General features: G+C 45.4%; 1 protein-coding gene across 4 annotated transcripts in view; it reads right to left on the bottom strand.

Moving 5' to 3' along the window:
* acp2 (acid phosphatase 2, lysosomal) overlaps positions 1 to 14,586 on the bottom strand; it is a 123,215-nt gene that overhangs the window by 57,539 nt on the left and 51,090 nt on the right. For all 4 annotated transcript variants that reach the window (XM_043706324.2, XM_043706322.2, XM_043706323.2 and 1 more), the window contains exon 8: positions 3,524 to 3,615. In XM_043706324.2, the coding sequence (XP_043562259.1) occupies positions 3,524 to 3,615 (92 nt within the window). The remainder of the gene's footprint in view (positions 1 to 3,523; positions 3,616 to 14,586) is intronic.

Below are 14,586 nucleotides of genomic sequence, written 5' to 3'. Positions count from 1 at the left end.
ACACGCCGTATGCCTTCTTAACAACCTATCAACCTGGGTGGCAACTTTCAGGGATCTATGTACACGGATACAGAGATCCCTCTGCTCATCTACACTACCAAGAATCTTCCCATTAGCCTCTTTATTTCTTCCAAAGTGAATCACCTCACACTTTTCCGCATTAAACTCCATTTGCTACCTCTCAGCCCAGCTCTGCAGCTTATCTACGTCCCTCTATAATCTGCAACATCCTTCACCATTATCCACAACTCCGTCAACGTTAGTGTCTTCTGCAAATTTACTAACCCACCCTTCTAAACCTTCATCTCGATCATTTATAAAAATGACAAACAGCAGTGTCCCCAAAACAAATCCTTGTGGTACACCACTAGTAACTGAACTCCAGGATGAACATTTCCCATCAACCACCACCCTCTGTCTTCCTTTTGCTAGCCAATTTCTGTTCCAAACTGCTAAATCATCTCAATCCCATGCCTCAATATTTTATGCAATAGCCTACTGTGGGGAACCTTATCAAATGATCTTGTGGTAGTCATCCAGAATGAGACAGAAGTTGTCATAGTTTGATAAGAACAAGGACTATGGAACAGAAACAAAAACAGAAATTGCTGGACAAACTCTGTAGAGAGAAAAAAAAAGTTAATGTTTTAGGTCCAGTGACTCTTCTTCAGAACTGATTGTAGCAAGACAAATACTGAAGATCGGGTGGGAAGAGAGACTATAGAACAGGCTGGGCTACTCCAAGAAGCAGAACCCCTTATGATCAAGAGAGCTTAGTGGTTACAAACAAATTAGAAGTTGTGTTGATTTAGATAACTGTCTACTGTCCTCAACATTTCAATTGAGCCTGCCTTCAAAAAACTCCAGGCAAATGGATAAGCACAGAAAAAAATGCTCCCTGATGGGGCACATAGCCAAACTGTTGGCTCTGGGTTTTGAAGAGAAACTCTATTGTTAAAATGTTGGATTCTCTCACTGCAGAAGAAAGTAATCTTCTTAGCTCCTTTATCAACCTCTCTGAGGAAGCTAAGTCAATGTATAGAGAAGACACATTTTAGCACATGAGAAATTTCAGAAGTATTTCTGATGGAATTTAAAGCAGGAAAATGGAAGTTATGAAAATTAAATAAACGTGTTACGATTTGAATGCTGTACTGAAGGTACTGTATTTCTCAGTTAGATCTGGCTTGCTGAAAATAGATTCTATTCAGTCTAAAACAGACCCAACAATGTTCTAATGGCTATCACAAAGAGAGACTGGCAGACATCTTTATGAAGCACATCAATGATTAGGCAAGTTAGAGAGAATTTGAATAAATTATGACAAAATAAAAGTAAGTCATGCTTCAAGGGCTTTAAATTTAAAAAGAATTTGACATAAAACTGATTAGGTCAGAACTGACTCTGCATGAACAGTCTTCCTTCGGAAAATGTTAACTGCACCCTGACAAATTAGGCCACATTCTCACAGGAAGTTGTGTTGCATCCGGAGAAGAAACAGACTAATTGAGAGGTTTGATTGGACAGTTAAATTGGTTGTGTCCACAGTCTGTACACTGTTGCCAGTTATGACACATTGGAATGGAATACGAGATTGAAACATGACACTGCTGAGGGCACCTTGAAAGCAAATAAAACATTATTAAAGAAATTGATGAATACTGCCGCTGGCAGTGTGTTTCATAGCAATCGTGGTGTGAGCAGTATTTTCAAATCGGCATTGGTCTGATACTAACAATGGTGATAATTGTGCTATATTTAATACCATTGATCACAGTGATTTTTATGATGTCAATCTTGGTATACTTAATACTGCCAATCAATTCTGAGCTGATGTGATTGTTAATACCATGAAACGTAGCTTTTTAGATCACAACGTCATCATGGGGTATTTAATCCTGTTGTGGTTCTGTTCGCCAAGCTGGGAGTTTGTGTTGCAGACGTTTCGTCCCCTGTCTAGGTGACATCCTCAGTGCTTAGAAGCCTCCTGTGAAGCGCTTCTGTGATGTTTCCTCCGGCATTTATAGTGATTTGTATCTGCCGCTTCCGGTTGTCAGTTCCAGCTGTCCGCTGCAGTGGCCGGTATATTGGGTCCAGGTCGATGTGCTTATTGATTGAATCTGTGGATGAGTGCCATGCCTCTAGGAATTCCCTGGCTGTTCTCTGTTTGGCTTGTCCTATAATAGTAGTGTTGTCCCAGTCGAACTCATGTTGCTTGTCATCTGAGTGTGATAGCTGGTCGTGTCGTTTTGTGGCTAGTTGGTGTTCATGGATGCGGATCGTTAGCTGTCTTCCTGTTTGTCCTATGTAGTGTTTTATGAAGTCCTTGCATGGGAATTTGTACACTACATTAGTTATGCTCATGCTGGGTATTGGGTCCTTCGTCCTGGTGAGTTGTTGTCTGAGAGTGGCTGTTGGTTTGTGTGCTGTTATGAGTCCTTTGTAATCATTAAAAATACAGAAATAGAGAATACACACCGGATGATCAACGCCACACTCACAGGAATCCGATTCACTAGAGAGGAAGAAAGGACAACCAACTCCCATTCCTAGATGTGATGGTACAGAGAACACCGAATGGAGAATTCACCACAAAGGTACACAGGAAAGCCACACACACAGACCAAGTCCTAAACTACGAAAGCAACCACCCCAACACACACACAAAAGAAGTTGCATCAAGACACTGTTCAAAAGGGTCACAACACACTGCAAAAGAGGAAGAGGAACACCTCTACAATGTATTCGCCAAAAACGGATACTCTCGCAATTTCATCAACAGATGCCTAAGGGAAAGACAACGGAATAAGGACATGCCACAACCCAAAGGACTAGCCACACTACCATAAATCAAGAACATTTCTGAATTGACAGCCAGACTACTGCGACCACTAGGACTCATAACAGCATACAAACCAACAGCCACTCTCACACAACAACTCAACAGGACGAAGGACCCAATACCCAGCATGAGCAAAACTAATGTAGTGTACAAAATCCCATGCAAGGACTGCACAAAACACTACATAGGACAAACAGGAAGACAGCTAACGATCCGCATCCATGAACACCAACTAGCCATGAAACGACACGACCAGCTATCACACTCAGATGACAAGCAACATGAGTTCGACTGGGACAACACTACTATTATAGGACAAGCCAAACAGAGAACAGCCAGGGAATTCCTAGAGGCATGGCACTCATCCACAGATTCAATCAATAAGCACATTGACCTGGACCCAATATACCGGCCAGTGCAGCGGACAGCTGGAACTGACAACCGGAAGCGGCAGATACAAATCACTATAAATGCCGGAGGAAACATCACAGAAGGGCTCCCAAGCACTGAGGATGTCACCTAGACAGGGGACGAAATGTCTGCAACACAAACTCCCAGCTCGGCAAACAGAACCACAACAACGAGCTCCCAAGCTACAAATCTTCTCCCAAACTTTGGTATTTAACCCTGTCAACCATTCATACTCAACATTTTGATCCTCTTCAATCTCAGGTAACTCACCGCTGAATACATGATCATTTTGAGACGGGGAGTGGAATTGGTCACATTTATTGAACGAGTAACATTTTCGAGGATTTGTTTGAGTAGCACGCCTGTAAAAATGAAGACATTTTTAGCAAGAGTAAACGAATGCAGATAAACAACTGGAGATCATAGCAATACGTTAACTTTCAAGGTTGCTCAATACACAGCTATTGAGTTAGGGCAATTGTATCACACCACTCAGACATTTACTGAGACCAGACCATCCAAGGTCTGGTCAGTGTTGGGACTGTCACTATGAAACCAAGGACTGGTCAGTGTGGGGACAGCCACTGTGATACCAGGGACCAGTCAGTGTAGGGACTGGTATTTGCTGTGAAAACAGGCTACTATGGGAGGCAAGGGAAGAAATTGCTGGGGCTGTGGTGAAGATATTTAAAACTTTGCTCAGCACAGGTGAAATGCCAGATGACAGGATAGCTAATGTGATTCCTTTGATTAGGTTAGATTAGATTAGGTTACTTACAGTGTGGAAATAGGCCCTTCGGCCCATCAAGTCCACACCGCCCCGCCGAAGCACAACCCACCCATACCCCTACATTTACCCCTTACCTAACACTATGGGCAATTTAGCATGGCCAATTCACCTAACCTGCACATCTTTGGACTGTGGGAGGAAACCGGAGCACCCGGAGGAAACCCACACAGACACGGGGAGAACGTGCAAACTCCACACAGTCAGTCGCCTGAGGCGGGAATTGAACCCGGGTCTCTGGCACTGTGAGGCAGCAGTGCTAACCACTGTGCCACCGTGCCGCCCAATTGTTCAATGAGGACAGCAGACACAGGCCAAGTAAATGCAGACCAGTTGGTACATCAGTGGTTCAGAAAATATTGGAAAAAATTCTGAGACAGAATTAATCAACACTTGGAAAGGCAAGATTAATCAAGGATTGTCAGCATGGATTTGTTATAGGTAGGTCCTGTCAAATTAATTGAATTTTTTGAAAAGGTGACAATATATTGGCAAGGGTAATGTAGTTGATGTGATTTACGTGAAGTTAACTCAGGTCTTAGACAAGGTCTCACATGGAAGACTGGTCCAAAAGGTAGCGGCTCATAGAACCAAAGGCAAGTTGGCAAACTGGATCTAAAATTGGCAAAGGGTGATGTTGGAGAGCTTTTGTGATTGGAAGCCTCAAATCTGTGGTATACCAAGGGGTCAATGCTGGGGCCCTTCTTGTCACGTATATTAATGACTTGGATGTGCAAGGTATAATTAGTATTGGTGGTATTGTTGATACTGAGGAGGATGGTCTCAAGCTACTCTATCATTGATCAGCTGGTAAACTGGGCAGAGCAATGGCAGATAGAACTAAATCCTGATAAGTGAGGTAATGCGTTTTGGGAGTTCGCGTAGAATCCTGAGTGTGGAAACAGGCCATTTGGCCCGACAAGTCTACACCAATCCTCCGAAGAGTAACCTGCCCAGACCCATTCCCCAATACTCCATATTTCCCCTGACTAATGCACTAAACCTACACATTCCCACCTCAGGCAACTGTCTGTGTGGAGTTTGCACATTCTCCCCATACTCCGGTTTCCTCCCACAGTCCAAAGATGTGCAGGTTAGGTGAATTGATCAAGCTAAATTGCCTGCAGTGTTAGGTGAAGGGGTAAATGTAGGGGAATGGGTCTGGGTGGGTTGCTCTACGGAGGGTCAGTGTGGACTTGTTGGGCCGAAAGGCCTGTTTCCACACCGTAAGTAATCTAATCTAATCTAAAAAACACTATGGGCAAATTAGCATGACCAATTCACCTAACCTGCACATGTTTGTGACAGAGAGGAAACTGTAGCACCCAGAGAAAACCCACGCAGACACAGGGAGAATGTGCAGACAGTTCCCAGAGGTTGGAATCGAACCCAGGTCCCTGGTGCTGTTAGGCAGCTGTGCTACCCACTGAGCCACTGTGCTGTGCCTGCCCCAATAAGTTCTAATAAGGGAAGGATTTTGCACAATGAATGGCAGGTTCCTAAAGACTTTTGAGGAACAAAGGGTCTTTGGTGTACAAGATCAAAGATTGCTGAAGGTGTCACAGGTAGACAGAGGAGTGAAGACGGCTTACAGGATGCATGCCTTCATTAGCTGAGGCTTAGAATACCTGACGAGGGACAATGCTCCGAAAGTTTGTGATTTCAAATAAACTTGTTGGACAATAATCTGTTGTGATCTGACTTCTGACCTTGTCCACCCCTGTCCAATACTGGCACCTCCACATTGTAGTATATAGAAGCAAGAAGATCTGGTTACAACTTTATAAAATATTGATTAAGCCACAGGTAGAATACTGTGTACAGTTTTGACTACCACACTGTGAAAGCTTGTGAATGCATTGGAGAGGGTGCAGAAATTTACAAGGATGTTGCATGGAATGAAAAGTCTCAGTTAAGAGGAAATATTAAACATGTTGAGTCTGTTTTCAGAATTCAGTTAAAGTTCAAGATAGCGTTAACCTCCAAGACATTGATAGTAGGGATTCAGTGATGATAATATTATTGAATGTCATAGGGCAGTGTTTTCTTGTTGGAAATGGCCATTGCCTGGCATTTGAATACTGCTAGTCAGTCCAGGCCTGGATATTACCCAGATCTTGGTGCATTTGAACATGGACTCCTTCAGTATCTGGTGCTGAACACTGTGCAATCATTCTGATCTTATCATGGAGGGGATGGTCATTGATAAAGCAACTGAAAATGTTTGGGGGCTAAGAAACTACCCTGAGGAATTACTGCAGTGATGTCCTGGAGTTGAGATGACTGACCCTCAACAACAACAGCCATCTTCTGATGCACCAAGAATGGCTCCAACCAACAGACAGCTTGCCCAATTGATTCTCATCACTTTACTGATGATTGAGAACAGTCTGATGGAGCGATAATTGGCCAGATTGCATTTGTCTCACTTGTTTTTGTATGGAAGACATACCTGGGCAGTTTTCCACATTGTCATGCAGATGCCTGTGTTCCAGTTGTATTGCGGCAGTTTTTGATGGACAAGTCTTCGGTACTTTTACTAGAATGTTGTCAGAGCCCATAACCTTTGCAGTATCGAAGCCTTCAGTCACTTTTTGACATCACATGGAGTCAGTCAAATTGGCTCAAGACTGGTATCTGTAATGCTGGGGATCACTGGAGGAGGCCAAGATGGATCATCTACCCAGCACTTTTGGCTAAAGGTTGCTACAAATACCTTATCTTTTGCAGTGATGTATTGGGCTTTTCCATCCTTAAAGACAGGAGTATTTGTGGAGTCTCTTCCTCCAGTGAGTTGTTTAATTGAACATCTTTCACGACTATGGCATGACTGCAAAGTTTACATCTGATCCATTGGTTGTGGAATCACTTAGCTCTATCATTTGCTGCTTATGCTGGATGGCATGCAAGTGGCCCAATTTGGTAGCTTCACCAGGTTGACGACTCACTTTTAGGTATGACTTCTGCTGCTCCTTGCGTATGCCCTCCTGCACTCTCCATTGAACCAGGTTTAATGCCCTGGCTTGATGGCAATGGCAGAGTGGAGGATATGCCGGACCATGAGGTTACAGGATATGTTGGAGTACAATCCTGATGAGTGAGATGGTCCACAGCATCTCATGGATGCCCAGTCTTGAGTTTCTAGATCTATTTGAATTCTGTTCCATTTAGCACAGTGATGGTGCCACACAACATGATGGAGGTTATTCTCAATGTGGTATTTCATACCAATACTCTCATGGACAGAAGCCAACTGATGAGTTAAGATGAGGTTAAGTATGATTTTTTTTCCCCACTTGTTGGAGCCCTCACCATCTGCCACAGACCCAGTTTCTCAGCAATGTCCTTTAGAACTGACCAGCTCAATCAGTAGTGCTGCTGCTGAGCCACTCTTGGTGGTCGACATTGAAATCTCCCACCCAGTGGACATTTTGTGTCGTTTCCAATCTCACTGCTTCTTTGAAGTATTACTCAATATGGTTCATCAGCCAAGGGAGAATGGTAAGTGGTAAACTTCACAAGGTTTCCTGAAAGCCATGGGGCTTCAAGGGTCCAGGTTTCAACGTTGAGGACTCCAAGGGCAACACCCTCTCAACTGTGCCACCAACTCTTCTGCGTCTATCCTGCCATTGGGACAGAACATATTCAGGAAGGTGATGGTGGTGTCTGGGACATTGTAAGGTATGATTCTATGAGTATGACTATGTCAGGCTGTTGCTGACTAATCTGAGAGATATCATTTTGACACTAGCCCCAGATGTTAGTAAGGGGGATTTTGCAGGGTTGACAGGACTGTTTCTGCCGTTGTAGTTTCTAGTGCCTAGGTCAATACCAGGTGGACTGTCTGGTTTCATCTCTTTGTTGAGACTTCATAGTGATTGATACAACTGAGTGACTTGTGGAGTCATTTCAGAGGACAATTGAGAGTCAACCACATTGCTGCAGGTCTGAAGACACATCTAGGCCAGGGTCTTTCTGACAATCGGTGATGGTCAATGAATTCTTATCTCCAGAATTTTTAAAATTGAATTCAAATTCCACCACAATAGATTCGAACCCATGTCCCCAGAACATTAGCTGAGTTTCTAGATTAATGGTCAAGGGATAATAACTGAATTAACTAAGTAGAGATAGCTGGACAGGTGATGTGATGTAGCTGTATGACGTGGGGGCTGGCTGATCCCAATGTGAGCGGCAGTGACCACATTTGTAGCAAGTGTAGGTTGCTGGAGGAACTTTGACTTAGAATTGAAAACCTGGAATCTGAGATTTAAACAATGGCACATTTGAAAGCGGGAGAAATACCTGAATGCTTTGTTTCGGGTGACAGTCACACCTGGTAGATTAAGTACCTCAAATTCAGTCAGTGGCCAGGGACCGTAGGGTGTGACTGCAAGTGACACAGGTAGAGGGATCATGCATTCAGGAAGAGAGGAGCCTCAGCTCTTGACCAACAGGTACTTGCTCTCTGTGTGGCTAAGGAACAGAGTTGTAGGATGGATGATCCAGCTGACCACTGCACCATGGTACAGGAGGCCATTGAAGAGGGGGAAGCAAAAAGACAAGTGATAGTTGTAGGGGATTCTATAATTAGGGGAACAGACAGTATTCTTTATAAGCAAGACAGAGAGTCCTGTGCCCAGTGCCAGGGCATGAGACATACCTGACTGGCTTGAAAGGATATTGGAAAGGGAGAGGGAGGATCCAGTTATTTTGGTCCATGTCAGGACAAACAACATAAGCAAGACAAGTTTAGGGATGATCAGGAACTAAGAATCAAATTAAAGAACAGGTCCTCAAGGGTGATAATCTCCAGATTACTGTCCAAACCACATGCAAATTGACATAGAGACATGAGAACAAGGGAAGTAAACATGTGGCTACAAGTGTGCTGTGGGAAAGAGGTGTGCCTCTTCAGAGGGCACTGGTATCAGTATTAGAATAGGAGGGACCTGTACCATTGGCACAGTCTCCACTTGAAGCAAACTGGAACCAGTGGTCCAGCAAAAAGGCTAAATAAGATGGTCAAAAGGACTTTAAACTAGGAAGTGGGGGGGGGGGGAAGGGAAGGGTAAAATTCCAAGAATTTTACTGGCTAATGGGAAGCAAAGCCGCAGGTTCATGTCTGTGGGAGTGGATTTAACTGCATGGAGAACTATGAAAAATAAGAAAATAAAGGATATGAGGTTGTACTAAGGGAGGATATACCCAGAAATACATCCAGGGAAGTTATTTGGGTAGAACTGAGAAATAAGAAAGGGATGATCACCTTATTGGGATTGTATTAGAGACTAGGAGAAAGTGAGGACTGCAGATGCTGGAGACCAGAGCTGGAAAATGTGCTGCTGGAAAAGCGTAGCAGGTCAGGCAGATTCCAAGGAGCTGGAGAATCAACGTTTCGGGCATGAGCCCTTCTTCAGGATGCCGCCTGACCTGCTGCGCTTTTCCAGCGACACATTTTTCAGCATTGTATTATAGACCCCCGAATAGTCAGAGGGAAATTGAGAAACAAACTTGCAACGAGATCTCAGCTATCTTTAAGATTAATAGGGTGGTTAAGGTAGGGGATTTTAACTTCCCAAACATCGACTGAGACTGCCATAGTGTTACGGGTTTAGATGGAGAGTGTGTACAAGACAATTTTCTGATTCAATGTGTGGATGTACCTACTAGAGAAGGTGCAAAACTTGACCTACTCTTGGGAAATAAGGCTGGGCAGGTGACTGAGGTGTCAGTGGGGGAGCACTTTGGGGCCAGCGACCATAATTCTATTAGTTTTAAAATAGTGATGGAAAAGGATAGACCAGATCTAAAAGTTGAAGTTCCAAATGGGAGAAAGGCCAATTTTGATGATATTAGGCAAGAACTTTCAAAAGTTGATTGGGAACAGATGTTCGCAGGTAAAGGAACGGCTGGAAAATGGGAAGCCTTCAGAAATGAGATAACAAGAGTCCAGAGAAAGTATATTCCTGTCAGGGTGAAAGGGAAGGCAGGTAGGTATAGGGAATGCTGAAAGACTGAAGAAATTGAGCGTTTGGTTAATAAAAAGAAGGAAGCATATGTCAGTTACAGACAGGAGAGATCGAATGAATCCTTAGAAGAGTATAAAGGCAGTAGGAGTATCCTTAAGAGGGAAATCAGGAGGGCAAAAAGAGGACATGAGATACCTTTGGCAAAGGAGAATCCAAAGGGTTTTTATGAATAAATTGAGACCAAAAGGATAACTAGGGAGAATAGGGCCCCTCAAAGATCAGCAGGTCAGGCAGCATCCAAGGAGCAGGAGAATCGACGTTTCGGGTATGAGCCCTTCCTGAAGAAGGGCTCATGCCCGAAACGTCGACTCTCCTGCTCCTTGGATGCTGCCTGACCTGCTGCGCTTTTCCAGCAACACATTTTCAGCTCTGATCTCCAGTATCTGCAGTCCTCACTTTCTCCCCTCAAAGATCAGTAAGGCGACCTTTGTGTGAAGCCGCAGGAGATGGGGTAGATACTAAATGAGAATTTTGCATCAGTATTTATTGTGGAAAAGGACATGGAAGATATAGAATGTAGGGAAATAGATGGTGACATCTTGAAAAATATCCATATTACAGAGGAGAAATTGCTGGATGTCTTTAAATGCATAAAAGTGGATAAATCCCCAGGACCTGATCAGGTGTACCTTAGTCTTTAGGAAGCTAGGGAAGTGATTACTGGGCCTCTTGCTGAGATATTTGTATCATCGATAGTCACAGATGAGGTGCCGGAAGACTGAAGGTTGGCTAACGTGGTGCCATTGTTTAAGAAAGGTGGTAAGGACAAGCCAGGGACCTATAGACCAGCATCGGTGATGGACAAATTGTTGAAGGGAATCCTGAAGGACAGGATGAATATGTATTTGAAAAGGCAAGGACCAATTATGGATAGTCAACATGGCTTTGTGTGTGGGAAATCATGTCTCACAAACTTGATTGAGTTTTTGAAGAAGTAATAAAGAGGATTAATGTGGGCAGAGCAGTAGATGTCATCTATATGAACTTCAGTAAGGTATTCGACAAGGTTCCCCATGGGAGACTGGTTAGCAAGGTTAGACCTCATGGAATACAGGGAGAACTAGCCATTTGGATACAGAACAGGCTCAAAGGTAGAAGACAGAGGGTGTTGGTGGAGGGTTGTTTTTCAGACTGGAGGCCTGTGACCAGTGGAGTGCCACAAAGATTGGTGGAGTCCACTACTTTTCATCATTTATATAAATGATTTGGATGCGAGCATAAGAGGTACAGTTAGTAAGTTTGCAGATGACACCAAAATTGGAGGGGTAATGGACAGCGAAGAGGGTTACCTCAGATTACAACGGGATCTTGACCAGATGGGCCAATGGGCTGAGAAGTGGCAGATGGAGTTTAATTCAGATAAATGCAAGATGCTGCACTTTGGGAAAGCAAATCTTAGCAGGACTTATACATTTAATGGTAAGGTCCTAGGGAGTGTTGCTGAACAAAGAGACCTTGGAGTGCAGGTTCATAGCTCCTTGAAAGTGGAGTCGCAGGTAGATAGGATAGTAAAGGTGGCGTTTGGTATGCTTTCCTTTATTGGTCAGAGTATTGAGTACAGGAGTTGGGAGGTCATGTTGCGGCTGTACAGGACATTGGTTAGGCCACTGTTGGAATATTGCGTGCAATTCTGGTCTCCTTCCTATCGGAAAGATGATGTGAAACTTGAAAGGGTTCAGAAAAGATTTACAAGGATGTTGCCAGGGTTGGAGGATTTGAGCTTCAGGGAGAGGCTGAACAGCTGGGGCTGTTTTCCCTGGAGCGTCAGAGGGTGAGGGATGACCTTATAGAGGTTTATGAAAATTATGAGGGGCATGGATAGGGTAAATAGACAAAGTCTTTTCCCTGGGGTCGGGGAGTCCAGAACTAGAGGGCATAAGTTTAGGGTGAGAGGGGAAAGATATAAAAGAGACCTAAGGGGCAACTTTTTCACACAGAGGGTGGTACATGTATGTAATGAGCTGTCAGAGGAAGTGGTGGAGGCTGGTACCATTGCAACATTTAAAAGGCACTTGGATGGGTATATGAATAGGAAGGGTTTGGAGAGATATGGGCCAGGTTCTGGCAGGTGGGACTAGATTAGGTGAGGATATCTGGTCAGCATGGACAAGTTGGACCAAAGGGTCTGTTTCGGTACTGCACATCTCTACGGCTCTAAAGGAGAACTCAGTCGAGGTTATTAAAGTCTCCAGCACACAAAATAGGACAGTGTTTGGAAAGGGTGAGGAATCAAACTTTAAACACACACTGGATAAATCAATGCCAATGAGAAGAGGAACGGTCAATACAGAACTGAAGGTGTTGTAACTGAATGCACGCAGTATATGAAATAAGGTAAATGAGTTTGTCACACAGATCGAAATTAGCAGATACGATGTGGCGGGCATCATAGAAATGTGGCTTCAAGGGAGTCAGGACTGGGAGCTAAATATCTTATCAAAAAGACAGGCAGGTGGGCAGAGGGGCTGGGGTTGCCTTGTTCGTAAGAAATTAAATTAAATCAATAGCAACAAATGAAATGGGGTCAGATGATATAGAATCGGTGTGGGTAGAGTTGAGAAACTGCAAAGGTGGAAAAACCATAATGGGAGTGATGTAGAGGCCTCTAAATAGTAGGAGAAAATGAGGACTGCAGATGCTGGAGATCAGAGCTGAAAATGTGCTGCTGGAAAAGCGCAGCAGGTCAGGCAGCATCCAGGGAACAGGAGAATCGACATTTCAGGCATGAGCCCTTCTTCAGGAATGAGGAGGGTGTGCCAAGCAGGCTAAGATAAAAGGTAGGGAGGAGGGACTTGGGGGAGGGGCGTTGGAAATGCGATAGGTGGAAGGAGGTCAAGGTGAGGGTGATAAGGTGAGGGTGATAGCCGGAGTGGGGGTGGGGGCGGAAAGGTCAGGAAGAAGATTGTAGGTTAGGAAGGCGGTGCTGAGTTCGAGGGTTGGGACTGAGACAAGGTGGGGGAAGGGGAAATTAGGAAACTGGAGAAATCAGAGTTCATCCCTTGTGTTGGAGGGTTCCTAGGCGGAAGATGAGGCGCTCTTCCTCCAGCCGTCGTGTTGCTATGGTCTGGCGATGGAGGAGGCCAAGGACCTGCATGTACTTGGTGGAGTGGGAGGGGGAGTTGAAGTGTTGAGCCACAGGGTAGTTGGGTTGGTTGGTCCGGGTGTCCCAGAGGTGTTCTCTGAAACGTTCCGCAAGTAGGCGGCCTGTCTCCCCAATATTGAGGAGGCCACACCGGGTGCAGCGGATGCAATAAATGATGTGTGGGGAGGTGCAGGTGAATTTGTGGCGGATATGGAAGGATCCCTTGGGGCCTTGGAGGGAAGTAAGGGGGGGGGAGGTGTGGGCGCAAGTTTTGCATTTCTTGCGGTTGCAGGGGAAGGTGCCGGGAGTGGAGGTTCAGTTGGTGGGGGGGGTGTGGACCTGACGAGGGAGTCACGGAGGGAGTGGTCTTTTCGGAACGCTGGTAGGGGAGGGGAGGGAAATGTATCCCTGGTGGTGGGGTCCGTTTGGAGGTGGCGGAAATGACAACGGATGACACGATGTATATGGAGGTTGGTGGGGTGGTAGGTGAGGACCAGTGGGGTTCTGTCCTGGTGGTGATTGGAAGGGCGGGGCTCAAGGGCGGAGGAGCGGGAAGAGGAGGAGATGCGGAGGAGAGCATCGCCAACCACGTCTGGGGGGAAATTGCGGTCTTTGAAGAAGGAGGCCACTGGTCCTCACTCTGAACAACTTCTCTTTCCAATCCCCCCACAAGAAATGCAAAACTTGTGCCCACACCTCCCCCCTTACTTCCCTCCAAGGCCCCAAGGGATCCTTCCATATCCGTCGCAAACTCACCTGCACCTCCACACACATCATTTACTGTATCTGTTGCACCCGATGTGGTCTCCTCTACATTGGGGAGACAGGCCGCCTACTTGTGGAACGTTTCAGAGAACACCTCTGGGATACCCGGACCAACCAACCCAACCGCCCCGTGGCTCCACACTTCAACTTCCCCTCCCACTCCACCAAGGACATGCAGGTCCTTGGACTCCTCCATCGCCAGACCATAGCAACATGATGGCTGGAGGAAGAGCGCCTCATCTTCCGCCTAGGAACCCTCCAACCACAAGGGATGAACTTTGATTTCTCCAGTTTCCTCATTTCCACTCCCCCCACCTTGTCTCAGTCCCAACCCTCTAACTCAGCACCACCTTCCTAACCTGCAATCTTCTTCCTGACCTCTCCGCCCCCGCCCCCACCCCACTCCACTCCGGCCTATCACCCTCACCTTGACCTCCTTCCACCTATCGCATTTCCAACGCCCCTCCCCCAAATCCCTCCTCCCTACCTTTTATCTTAGCCTGCTGGGCACACTTTCCTCATTCCTGAAGAAGGGCTCATGCCCGAAACGTCAATTCTCCTGTTCCTTGGATGCTGCCTGACCTGCTGCGCTTTTCCAGCAACACATTTTCACCTCTAAATAGTAGTCAGGAGTTGGGGGCCAAGATACACCAAGGCATAGAAAAGC

Source organism: Chiloscyllium plagiosum, unplaced genomic scaffold, assembly GCF_037043375.1.
Source record: "Chiloscyllium plagiosum isolate Xiang-an unplaced genomic scaffold, Cpla_swu_hap1 HiC_scaffold_18, whole genome shotgun sequence".
Taxonomy (NCBI): Eukaryota; Metazoa; Chordata; class Chondrichthyes; order Orectolobiformes; family Hemiscylliidae; genus Chiloscyllium; species Chiloscyllium plagiosum.
This window is presented reverse-complemented; position numbering and strand designations above follow the sequence as displayed.